The 13,148-nt window shown below is 52.8% G+C and overlaps 1 protein-coding gene across 1 annotated transcript in view; it reads right to left on the reverse strand.

Moving 5' to 3' along the window:
• LOC104990001 (WD repeat-containing protein 64-like) overlaps positions 1 to 13,148 on the reverse strand; it is a 37,740-nt gene that overhangs the window by 10,740 nt on the left and 13,852 nt on the right. The window contains exons 12-19 of the mRNA XM_010841880.1: positions 12,278 to 12,438; positions 11,186 to 11,399; positions 9,727 to 9,840; positions 8,351 to 8,578; positions 6,721 to 6,782; positions 5,830 to 6,034; positions 4,728 to 4,991; positions 298 to 519 (exon numbers count right to left, since the gene is read on the reverse strand). Of these exons, the coding sequence (XP_010840182.1) occupies positions 298 to 519; positions 4,728 to 4,991; positions 5,830 to 6,034; positions 6,721 to 6,782; positions 8,351 to 8,578; positions 9,727 to 9,840; positions 11,186 to 11,399; positions 12,278 to 12,438 (1,470 nt within the window). The remainder of the gene's footprint in view (positions 1 to 297; positions 520 to 4,727; positions 4,992 to 5,829; positions 6,035 to 6,720; positions 6,783 to 8,350; positions 8,579 to 9,726; positions 9,841 to 11,185; positions 11,400 to 12,277; positions 12,439 to 13,148) is intronic.

Here is a 13,148-nt window from a genome sequence, read left to right on the forward strand (position 1 = left end):
CTGATCACAGATCAGAGGCACAGCTGGGGGTGAGGGAGCAGCAGGAAGAGAATTCTAAAGCATAGGACCCACAGGAAGGCTTCTGGGCGGGGGACCCCCGATCAAACCCTCTTTCACTTCCCTGGGCCCACGAGGGCAGGAGAGGACTCTGAGGGAACCCACCCCACCACCCACTGTGTTACAAGTGAATCAAGTGCCCAGAGGACATAGGGATGGGGCGAGGACCACCGATGGCAAAGAGGAGGCCAGAGCATGGCTCAGGCCAGCCCCTCGATCCCAGGGCCAGTTCTTCCTCACCTTGATGCACCCTTTGCAATCCCCTGTGACAAGAATCCAGTCATTTTGATCCGTGGCCATGGCACCCACAACCACGTCCCCCTCATCTACAGAGTCCACAGGGAACTTGCCCAGCAGGCCTCCGCTCCCGTGGATGGACCAGGCATAGATGTAACCGTCCATGCAGCTGCTCAGCAAGGCAGCCGAGTGTGGCAGGCGAGGCCTGGTCTGTAAGAAGATTATCTGTGCGAGAGAGGCGAACCCGCTCAGGGGTGCTGGGAGCTGGAGCTCCCCTGTGGCACAGTGCTGAGACACCTGGGCAAGGAGCCACACCCACCTGGTCCCCCAGTTTTCTAGACGCCCAGTGAGAACAGTGATGGAATACCACCTTACCTACCCAGTTGGTGACTAGGAACGTTTGGCCAGACTATGAGCTCCCCAAGGACTGGGATTTGTATCCTTTTTGTTCATGACTTTATCCCATATGACACTGCCTGACACATCATAATAGATCAATGAACGGCTACCGAATAAAGACAGGAATACCAGACCACCTGACCTGCCTCTTGAGAAATTTATATGCAGGTCAGGAAGCAACAGTTAGAACTGGACATGGAACAACAGACTGGTTCCAAATAGGAAAAGGAGTACGTCAAGGCTGTATGTTGTCACCCTGCTCATTTAACTTATATGTAGAGTACATCATGAGAAATGCTGGACTGGAAGGAACACAAGCTGGAATCAAGATTGCCGGGAGAAATATCAATAACCTCAGATATGCAGATGACACCACCTTTATGGCAGAAAGTGCTGCTGCTGCTGCTGCTAAGTCGCTTCAGTCGTGTCCGACTCTGTGCGACCCCATAGACGGCAGCCCACCAGGCTTCCCCGTCCCTGGGATTCTCCAGGCAAGAGTCCTGGAGTGGGGTGCCATTGCCTTCTCCATGGCAGAAAGTGAAGAGGAACTAAAAAGCCTCTTGATGAAAGTGAAAGTGGGGAGTGAAAAAGTTGGCTTAAAGCTCAACATTCAGAAAACGAAGATCATGGCATCCGGTCCCATCACTTCATGGGAAATAGATGGGGAAACAGTGGAAACAGTGTCAGACTTTATTTTTTTGGGCTCCAAAATCACTGCAGATGGTGACTGCAGCCATGAAATTAAAAGATGCTTTCTCCTTGGAAGGAAAATTATGACCAACGAGATAGCATATTCAAAAGCAAAGACATTACTTTGCCAACAAAAGTTTGTCTAGTCAAGGCTATGGTTTTTCCTGTGGTCATGTATGGATGTGAGAGTTGGACTGTGAAGAAGGCTGAGTGCTGAAGAATTGATGCTTTTGAACTGTGGTGTTGGAGAAGACTGTTGAGAGTCCCTTGGACTGCAAGGAGATCCAACCAGTCCATTCTAAAGGAGATTAGCCCTGGGATTTCTTTGCAAGGAATGATGCTAAAGCTGAAACTCCAGTACTTTGGCCACCTCATGCAAAGAGTTGACTCATTGGAAAAGACTCTGATGCTGGGAAGGATTGGAGGCAGGAGGAGAAGGGGACGACAGAGGATGAGATGGCTGGATGGCATCACTGACTCGATGGACGTGAGTCTGGGTGAACTCCGGGAGTTGGTCATGGACAGGGAGGCCTGGTGTGCTGCGATTCATGGGGTCACAAAGAGTCGGACACGACTGAGCAACTGAACTGAACTGAAGGCTCAAACAAGATTTTTCTAAAGACCTGTACTCAACTCAGAATGATGCAGAAAACAAACTCGTTCCCCTTGATATATTTGTACAGTGAGATGCCAGGGTTCTGTCCCTAGTCCGGGAAGATTTTACATGCCGTGAAGCAACTCAGCCACATGCCACAACCACTCAGCCCGCGCTCTAGTCCCCAGGAGTTGGAACCACTGAAGCTGCGTGCCCTAGAGCCCACGCTGTGCAACAAGAGAAGCCTACGCAGTGAGAAGCCTGTGCACCTCACCCAAGAGTAGCCTCTGCTTACTGCATCTAGAGAAAGGCCTGTGCACAGCAATGGAGACCCAGAGCAACCAAAAATAAAACTAATTAACTAATTAAAAAAAAAGTTAAAACCTCAATGTGACACCCTGAAGGCTGATGAGGTGAAAATATCTCCAAGACACAACAGGCAAAGGATTCATTTCCAGAACATATAGACAGCTCCAAGAAATTAACACAAAAAAGAATGGAAAAGGATATGAATATGCATTTATGCCACTGTCTTCAGTCTATGCAACTGTCTAACAAAAATACAAAAAGCTCAGCATCACAAATAACCAAAGAAATATCAAAAGACAATATTTTCCACCTACCAGACTGGCAGAAATGAAGACAAGGCTGATGTCTAGGACTGGCTTAGAGTGAGGACAAAGGCAGACTCATGTACTATTAAAGAAATGTAGATTTAAGAAAATGATTTTTTAACCTAACAAAGGAATAAGCTGAATCCAAATCACTAAGGAGAAAACATATCCATAATATAGTTAAATTTTAAAAGCAAATGCACGTAGCTATATAATTTAACATCACTTCCCTAAAAAAAAAAAAAAAAGACAAAGCTAAACCAACCTTTTCATAGTGATTGCGACCACTGGTGTTGGGGGATGAGACGGAGTACACAGTGAGAAACATGGACCTTTTATTTTTTGCTTTACACATATTTCTAGTTTTTTAACCAATACTACTTTTTTAAGTTTTGGAGGGTTTTTTTAAGCCATGTTTTTAAAAACAGAGGAAAGCACATTCAGAACCTGAAGGAGAGAAGGTCCAGCCACTGGTAGCTCTCTGCTCCATTCCACAGGACCCATCCCACAGGACACTGCTCCCCTGTTCTTGAGTCCCAGAAACTGGGCCATGGAGCAGCCCTGCTGCAACCTACAGCTATTAATTATATTCTCATTGGGCTCATGGTAGGAGCCTAGGGGACGCATATAGAATTACCCTATTATTTCAGATTAAACCTGGAAGGGGCCTTAGAGGTCACCTTACCCAGGGGTGACGGCAGAGGGAGACATGTCCAAGCTCAGAAAGGGGGAAGGTACAGGAGGAGGAAGAACAGAGATAACCCAATCCCCACTCACACATCACGCAAAATTCAGGAGGGCACTTCACCAGTGGGTTCTGAACATGCCTCATCTCCTACCTCCCAGTCCAGCCCCCCAACCAGGAAGGAACACTGCTCCCCTCCCTAGACAGCCCCACACACTGGGGACACCCCCCAAATGGCAGCCCTGTAGCCAAGATCCTGAGCACTGCCATCACGTCCAACAGGCTTCTCCAGGTCCTGGGAGAACGAGGCTGGGCTCCCAGACCCCCAGGTGCCACATCTCCAGTCTGCATCCCAACTGTCCAGCCCCTGGCTCACAACCCAGCCCCTGCCTGAACATGGCCAACCTTCTCCACCGATGCATTGGACTGCAGCAACAGCTTCTTCTGGAAGTCTGCTTTTTTCCTTTCAGCCTCTTTGAGAGTTGAGTGTCTGTCAAGGGATAATCTTGACTGACTGAGGCTGCTAGCACTGAGAGGTTTCTGGAAAAAAAAAAAAAAATGGGCCTCCCAGTTCAGCTTGAGACAATCTCTGGGTAACAGAGACAGAGGCAAATGCTGAAAGAGTGGACACCTCCCCCCAAAAGATACAGCTGGGTGTCCAAAGGATCCTGGGCATAAAGACACTCCGATGCTAGAGAATCTCAGGTTTAAGTTACTGGCAGCTTCTGCTTTCAGGGCAGAGAGCACAGTTGGCTTCTGGGGAAGCCCCCTCCTTCATCCTGGGAAAGACACTCTGGCTAGAGGTGAGGATCAAGGGCTGTGTATGTAGTTATGCAACCCTGACACTTCAAGGATGGTCTGAGAGCCTCAGAGTGACAGGTGTGCATGTATCCAGCAGATTATGTGGGTTGAGGTTCAGACTGCCCTGTGCCTCACAAGCTCTCTGTGTCTGGGGAAGGTGGGGTTTCTCACTGAGGCCCAGCTCTCCAGAATGGGAATTAGACTGCAGGTGCTGAGACAATCTGACTGGTCCCTCAAGCCTCTCACTGGAGATAACGGTCTTCGTGGCTGAGGGTCAGAGGCCAATGCACGCTGAGTCAGCAGGAGACAGTAGATACCCCCTGCTCTTCCTTCCAACTCCCCCGCTCCAGAACAGGGCTGTCAGACAAGCCTGGGGAGGTTAACCTGGGGCAGAGGCCAGGACTCAGAGGAGGAGGGAAGTGGTGGCTGCCTCTGGGCTTCAGACCCCCACAGCTCGTTCTCTGGGGCAGGAGGCATGGTGGCTCATCTTTGCCTGGGTGATGGGAGCCCAAGGACAGAGAAAGGCTTGAACTTCAGCTGTACCCTTGACCCTCGAGCCTGCAGACACTAGGTCTGTACTGGCCGTGCTCCTGGAAGAGACTGGGCCCAGGCCCGAGGCAGCAATGGGCCTAATCGGAAGGGACCCCACCCGGGCCTGGCCAAGGCGCCTCCTCGGGTGGTGGGGACATGGGGCGGCCACCTTCAGGGGCACCGGCTTGGCCGGCTCCTTGTCTCTGGGGTGTCTCATCACTGGAGGCGCCGACATCAGGTTCCGTCGCAGGTTGGCATCGACCATGGCCCTCGTGCGAAGGCCTGGGGGCTGTAGGTGCAGTTTGTAAGCCCACTTCTCCTGCTCGATGCAGGGCTTGCTGGGCCTGTGGCTATCGAACACACAGTCGTTCACATCCTTCACCTGTGCATGGGAGGGAGCCCCATGAGGCATTGCAGCGTCCCGGTTGGAAGGGAGGCCTCCCTGCCCAATGCCAACACCACAGGGCCCTCCGGGTGTGTTGGGCTTGCTTCCCAGAAACCCTGTACCCTTAACGGCATTGAACCAAAGCTTAGAAGCCTGTCCCCGCGGCACCCACGGGCAGGGGACAGTGTCCAGGAAGGACTCGGTCTCCCCAACTGTAAGTGGACAGTGCTTCCCAAGTATTTTTGAAGTAGTTTTTAGTCTGAAGGGAAACTCCAAAGTGTAAAATACACAAAAAGCTGAAGCGTCCTGGAGAAGCTGCTGTAATAGCCTCTAAGCCTCTCTCCACAAGTTTGGAAAACTACTGGACAGGGTGACCCCAAAGGTCCCTTCCAGCTTTAATCCACAAAGATACAGTCATTCAGAGACTGTGGGGGCTTCCCAAGTCCTACCAAGAGCCCAGTGAGCCCAGAGCAGTAATCTGTAGTAGTGATGGGTCAATGTGAGCCACCTTCAAAGAGACAGTAATCTCCTCAGGAGACTAGGATTAGAGCCACAAGGCTCTGGAGTCAGACAGCCTGGATTTGGATCTATTACTTGATGGCTGTGTGACCTCAGGAGAGATACTTAACGTCTCTGTGCCTGTTTCCTCATGTGTCAAATGAGAATAATTATAAGAACTACCACCTACCTCCCTAGCTCCCAAACTCCTTCAGAACAAGTCACCATCACTCCCTACCACCTCCCAGGGTGTCCCTGACCCACTCCCCAGCCCTACATGGTTCTGGCCCACAGCTAAGAGAGCACGAAGAAGACAGCATGCTTCTGCTGACTGTACCCTCTTGGGCAGCAAGGGCAAGGGGCTCTGAGAGGCGTTGAAATTGAGGATGGGCCTGAAGGTGCCGATGTTCCAGAACAGGATGTCCCCGTTGTAGGAGGAGGTGGCGATGAACTGGTTCTGGTACTTGGCCATGCTCAGGACATCCTCCGTGTGGAAGGTCTGCCAGTGGTGGCATAAGAGCACCGGCTTGATCTTGTGGAACCTGCACACGTGCCCGGAGGCAGGAGGGTGGAGCGCTCAGCCTTATTGGTATCCTGGGAGAAGAACATCCAAGCCTCTGGGATTCCAAGCTCTGACCCAGAGGAGGACCCCTCCAGAGGAGGCGTAGAGCAGAGTTGGAGTTCTGCCCGGCTGACTGCATTAACTGAGCATCTGCTATGTGCCTGCTGTAAAGGCCTGGTCCTAGGGGCTTCACATACACTAATCTTACAGATTCGCCCCCTTCAGACACCTGAGTAAGACCTCAGGCTGAAAGAAGGGGAAATCATGACCCTAGAAAGGCTCTCTGAAGAGGACGGGACCCTACACTTGCTATTCCTCTGCCTATAATGTCGCTCCTGTCCCCAGCCCCTCACTGCTTCTCTAAGACCTCTCCTGCTCACTCTTCAGATCCCACTCCACTCATGACACCTCAGATGACCCTTTTCTGATGGCCCCTGACACTAGATCAGATTTTGTCCCCTCCCCATAGAAACCTGTATTGTTTTTTTCATAGCACTGAACAGACTATCATTATAAATTAAGTTATTTGATTAGTGTCTGAGTTCCAGGAGGATGGAGACTTCATGTTCTTGCTTATATCCATTCCCAGCACCTAGTACAAAGCCTGTTGGCCTCATGGAGTGATGAATAAGTGGACAGATGAGAGGACGAAGCAGTAAACCTCACCCTGCACTAATTTCCTGCTTGGTGTTCCAGCCGCCAGCAACGTTAGGGATGGAGGAGCCCATCTTTAGTAAAGAAAGAAGGGCCAGCTGCCCTTACCCCCCACGTGCGCCCTGGCCGCTGGCAGTGATTTCCGCGCTCAGTCATGTCTGACTCTTTGCAACCCTGTGGACTGTAGCCCGCCAGGCTCCTCTGTCCATGGAATTCTCCAGGCGAGAATACTGGAGTGGGTTGCCATTTCCTTCTCCAGAGGATCTTCCCATCCAAGGGATTGAACTCGGGTCTCCTACGTTGCAGGCAGATTCTTTACTGTCTGAGCCAAATCAGGGAAGCCCTGTACCCTGGCTACTCACGTGTAATAAGTGATTCTCTTACTCCATCCAGTCGTGTAGAACACTTTGTTCATGTGGACAATCCCACTAATCTATTGAAGAGGAAAGGAAACAGAACACTAAGGTACCTCAGAGAAAATGGCCCCAGGCCCCAAATGTCTTCCTAACCATACCAAGCAGGAAATCCAAACTCTCCATGATAATGAGACTTCCCCTAGCGGTGAAACCACTATATTTTTTTTCAGAGTGCTCTCACATCCCATTATCCATGTGATGGACCTGGAGGTGGCAGATTGGGTAAGTGTCCATGTCCATCTCATAGGGGACAGGAGGGAAGCCAAGGTCAAGTCTGGCTAAGGTCACACAACTGAGTCATAGGATCTGGACCAGTCCCTAATCCCTGGCTTCTTGGCCAAGTGCTCCTTCTGAGTTTCTTAAAGAACTGTGTCACAAGTTTGTAACAGGCTCAAGTCCCAAAGAGGAACTGCTGGCTTTGCACTTTGCCACAGCCACAGATCTTCCTCACAACCCTGGCAGGCATTTCCCAAACAGGGGTATGGGTGGCTCTGAATCACAGGACCCCACTGCCAACGATGCCACCTAAAGCCCTAAGATGTAGGGCACCTGTGTGCTCAGTCGCTCAGTCGTGTCTCTTTGCGATGCTATGGACTGCAGCCCACCAGGCTCCTCTGTCCGTGAAATTCCCCAAGCAAAAATACTGGAGCAGTTTGCCATTTTCTATTTCAGGGGATCTTCCTGACCCAGGGATCAAACCCACTAACTCAGGACCTCCTGAGTCTCCTGCATTGGCAGGTGGATTCCTTACCACCGGAGCCACCTGGGAAAATCCTCCCAAGATATAAGATGAGAAGTGCTAACACACTAAAAGAGCAAGAGTAGCTGACATCTGAAGAACATTTGTGGAGGACAGGCCCTATTATCTATCTTCATTTTATTTATTAAGATTTTTTTTATGTGGACCATTTTTTGTCTTTATTGAATTTGTTACCATATTGCTTTTGTTTTATGTGTTGGGTTTTTTTTTTTGGCCTCAAGGCATGTGGGATCTTGGCTCCCCAACCAAGGATCAAACCTCCACCCCCTGCAATGGAAGGTGAAGTCTTAACCACTAGACCTTCAGGGAAGTCTCAACTAGCTTCATTTTATGCACAAAGCCTCAGGGAGGCAAAAGCCAGGGAGTCTGTGTGCACAGCCTTTCAGGGAGACATGAAAAATAGCATGTGCTGGGGTCACAGGAGCTGTGAGGGGCCCCCAGGCCCCAGATGATGGGCCAGACTGACCTCTAACTGGTCCGCTTTGGGGAAGGTCAGCAGGCATTCGCCAACGCTGTAGTTCCACATCTTCACGGTGCCATCACGCAGACCCGTGAGCAGGCACCCCTCTGACTCATCCAGGGACATGGCGGTCAGCTCCACTTGCTGGTCACCCGTCACTGAGAACTCCATCAGCCTCCTGCCCGTCACGACCTCCCACACACTCACCATGCCGCTCAGCCAGCCGCTCACCACCTGTGGGGGAGCACACAGCCAGGCCTCCTGGGGAGGGGAAGGCCCCCACTCCCAAGGGCAGCCACCAGCTGGCATGACTGCTGGTAGCCCAGCCACCACTCAGTGTACGGAGAAGACAGGCACTCTGAGCCCTCCTGCTGCAGGACAACCCACTCTCGAAAACAGGCCTTCCTCTGCCCTGTGCAAACTGGCACAGTTCTTTTAGAAGGAACCGCTTTGGTGAAATCCCCTTTAACTCTGAAATGGAATTTATCAGAATCTTTCCAGAGAAAATCATACCAAATCCAGAAAAGACACTTACTGAAAAAGCATTAACATGGAGGATAGGAAAAAAACAACAAGAAATACACTAACGGCCCCCTAAGCAGGGAAATGTTGGTTAAAGATAGGTCACCCCAACCTGAAGCAACATCACGACTGTGACGATGAAACAGCAACAGGGGATGTTCCTTCAGACTAACCTTCCCATTGAGAACATCTAGAAAAGCTAGATAAGGAGGGTTTTTTTTAAAACTGGTTAAGGGCATTGAGAAGCCCTAAGGTATGAGGAGTGGTGGTGCCAGGAGCCAGAACGAGAGAGGGAAACCCAAAGAGGTAAGTGCTGGCCTCCCACCGCCAAGGCCACGTTGCAGCAGACAGAGCCGCCCTACCCAGAGCCCCAGCCAGGAAATGGGTACCAGTGAGAGGGGGCAGAGGGCCCAGGAGCCCCTGCTGTCCCCACACTTCAGAATCTACATGCCTAGTTGCTCTGCCCAATGCAGAGGTCTCTGCTCAGGACCACAGCCTGGGCCTCCCTCCCCTTCCATAACAAAGCTGAACCACGGTTTCCCTGGAAATGACCTCCAGGGGCAACACCCACCCCAGGATCCTCAAAGAGCAGCCCACACCCCGTGTTCCATCACACACAGCGGAAAGAAGGCTGCCCAGAGCTGACCTGGGGTGGTAGCCAGGGGCACACAGGCTCAGAGGAGTTTGGTGACCCAGTGGCCACTTGGTGGAGCTCCGGTCTCCCCCAGGGCAACCCTTGTGCAAGACAGCTGCTCGCCGACCTCCCGCTGCCCGTACCACCACCCAAGCTCTGAGAATCCTGCCCCACCCCGCCCCCTGTGCCTGCTGCCAGCCCTAGAGATAAGCTGCTGCCCACTGACCTGCTTGAAAACCTTGCTGTAGAGGACGGCGCACAGGGGCGTGCTGTAAGTCGTGGTCTTCTCCTCTGCTCTCCCAGGCCCCTGCGTCTCCAGGTACCCTTTCAGGATTCCAATCTGTAGGGGAGGAGGTGCAGACAGTCAGAAGGGCCCGCTGTCAGTGACTGGCCCCAGGGAGAAACTTCCAGTAAACCAAGACACCAAGACATCCTCAACCGCATGTAGGCTTACTGACAGCTCACCCCAAATCCATGCCCCCACTTCCTGAGATCAGAGCTTCCAAACCCTAGAGCTCCTACAACCCCAAAGCACAAATCCAAGTCCCTTTTATAACTTCTGAAAAGCATAAGGCCTCGATCTGGTGTTCCCTCCTCCAGGAAGCCTTCCCTGACTGCCTTAGCCTCCAGCCAGGCTCGGGATCCTTTCTCTGTGCTCCATGAGGCACCCAGCACACATCTACATATAATGCACAGCATTTTCTATTAAAATTATCTGTTATGCTACTCCCCCATGAGTTCCTTGAGGGATGGGCCAGTGCCTAATTAATATACTCTCTGCTTTGAAATGAAATTCAAAGGTCTGTTGAATTCAACAATCGCTGACAGCCGTCCTGACACTCAGCAGAGGGGAAGGAACCCACCAACTCCCTTCTCAGGACACCTGTCATCTGGGAGAGTCAGCCAACGGCACAAGGACACTGAGTGTGTCAGCTGGCCAACAGAGGGAAGAAGAGCCATGTAGGGCTACCACTTCCTCTTAACCACAGGTGACACCCTCGTCTCCCTTTCTGGATCGAACCTCTTCTACTGGCTGCCAAGCATCCCTATAGCCCCCTAACTTCCATCTTGTCACATCGCTGCCCCCCTCCCCGCACCGGCACCATGGACAGTCAGCCCTTTGTGCTTCTCCCAGGCTGTCCCACCCTGAGGGGTTCAGGGCAGACCTCACATGGGCACCAGCTGAGTCACGGCTCACAGGCAGGCTTCACGGCAGGTCCCCCCAGGTTCTCTCCTTCACAGGGACTGCTCGGGTGTGGGTGTGGGCCCTGCCCTCCTGGGGTTCATGATTTGGCAGGAAAGACAGTCATGTAATCATGACAGGACAGAGTCATAAGGGCTGTGATCCAGGCCAGGCAAAGGAGCTTGGAGTGAAGGCTTCTAACCTAGCCTGGGGGTCAAGGCGGGCTTCCAGAAGGAAGGACTGGAGGAGGCAAAGGTCAAGAGAGCAGCAAGAGCAACATAGAGGGTGACCACTGGGGGCCTAGAAGCAGTCCTCCAGGAAATCGCAGGGGATAGCACTTTGAGGGCCAGGCCACAGAGCCCAGCAGCTTTGTCCTCATGGCATAAAGCAGTCTCGGTCAGGACAGGATGTGACCACCCCTCAGTGTCCTGTGGGTCAGCAGACCATGGCCCCTCCCCTCCTCGTGCAGCCGTGGCCCGCCTCCCTCCCGCACAGCACTCACTGAATAGGTGCTGCAGATGAGCGAGTTGTCCTCTTTGTGGAAGTAGATGCTGGTGATGGGGCAATGTCCCAGGGCAAAATGCTTCCCGCAGAAGGACTGAAGACACTGGTAGTCTTGCATGTCCCACACGCGAATATTCTGGGGGTGGGAAATCAGCAGAGAGGTCAAGAGTGGGTTCTCAGGGATGCGGCTGGCCCGAGGCCTGGGGGTGCTCCTGGGAGCACAGCCACCACGCTGTCACTGCCACAGACCACAAGCCCATGACAGAGACACTGTGTGTGTATGCTTGGTCGCTCAGTCATGTCTGACTCTGTGCGACCCCATGGACTATAGCCTGCCAGGCTCCTCTGTCCATTGGATTTCCCAGGCAAGAATACTGGAGTGGATTGCCATGCCTTCCTCTGTGGGACCTTCCCTATCTAGGGATCAAACCCACATCCCTTACATCTTCTGCATTGGCAGGCAGGCTCTTTACCACTAGCTCCACCTGGGAAGCCCAGAGACATCGTTCAGTTCAGGTTCAGTTCAGTCACTCAGTTCAGTTGCTCAGTCGTGTCTGACTCTTTGCAACCCCATGGACTGCAGCATACCAGGCTTCCCTGGCCACCACCAACTCCCGAAGTTTACTCAAACTCATGTCCATTGAGTCAGTGATGCCATCCAACCATCTCATCCTCTGTCGTCCCCTTCTCTTCCTGCCTTCAATCATTCCCAGCATCAGGGTCTCTTCAAATGAGTCGGTTCTTGGCATCAGGTGGCCAAAGTATTGGAGTTTCAGCTTCAGCATCAGTCTTTGCTTATGGTCACATGAGGCAACTGAGCCATACACACCACTCCCAGTCTCCTCCTCCCCAGACGTCTACCCTGCTTGAGCACCTGCTGCTCATCAGCTGAGGATGGAGACCTCACCAGGCAGCCCATGCCCCCTAGACACGCAGCTCCCACCCCGGCATCCCTCCAGTAAAGCCAGGCAGGGCACAGACAGAACTGCCAACTTAGTTGCCCAAAGGCCAGCCTGTTCCCCTGGCTTCCTCCCAGGTTAAGGAAGTGTCCCCAGAGGGCCCGTGGAAGTTCCTGTGGGACACTCCTCACCCGGGGGCATCGGCAGCAAACCGGACAGGGCAGGGGCTTGAATCCACGGACCCATCCACATCCTGGCTCCACTCATCGCTGACCATGAGCGTCTGTTTCCATCTCCCCACCCCTCCAGTCTCAGAGTCTCCATCAGAGGGGATGATGCCCAGCTCCTGGTGCTGCCAGCAGCATTCCAGACAATAAGAAGTGTGGGGTGTGCTGGGGAGCATGTCCTGGTGACCCAAGGGCCCTGCCTGCTCCTGATCTACCGAGTCCCAGAAGACACAAACTTGTCCCCTGCAGGAAGACACCTGGGACTGTTGACGTGCAGTCCCCAGTAGGTGGGGAGAGATCCTGAACCCATAGCTCAGAGGAGCAGAGTAACGGACCTGAGCAGAGGAGCTGGGGCATTTGAGAAAGGTCCAGCCAGGGCAGGCAAGCGAGGTCACTGGGAGAGCTGAGAGCAGCAAATCTGGGTCTGGGGGAGGGGAAAGGCTCACCTGTGTTGTACACCTACTATGTGTCAGTCCGGCCACTGCTCCTTTACCAGCTGCCCTCCTCTAAACCACTCAACAGCCATTCTCTGGATGAGGAGACTGAGACCCAGTTAAGCGAAGGGCCCGCCCAGGACCACAAACCACGTAGCCAGGCTGGGCCACGTGGAAAGCAGCTCTAGTGGGCTGCTCAGAGCTGGGCTCAGGCTTCTATTGTGGTGGGGGGTGAGGTGGTCAGAGACCCATGGTGCCACCTGGGGTACCCCCCTCTAGGCCTTTGGGCAGGGGTGGGACCATGGGCAGGGAGGTCCCACCATTCCCTGAGCCTCTCCAACTGGCAGCCCCCTGGCTGGCTGAGCTAGCTCATTATCAATGGGCCAGCATCTTTGGGAAAC

This window comes from Bison bison, unplaced genomic scaffold (assembly GCF_000754665.1).
Source record: "Bison bison bison isolate TAMUID 2011002044 unplaced genomic scaffold, Bison_UMD1.0 scf7180017864167, whole genome shotgun sequence".
Lineage (NCBI taxonomy): Eukaryota > Metazoa > Chordata > Mammalia > Artiodactyla > Bovidae > Bison > Bison bison.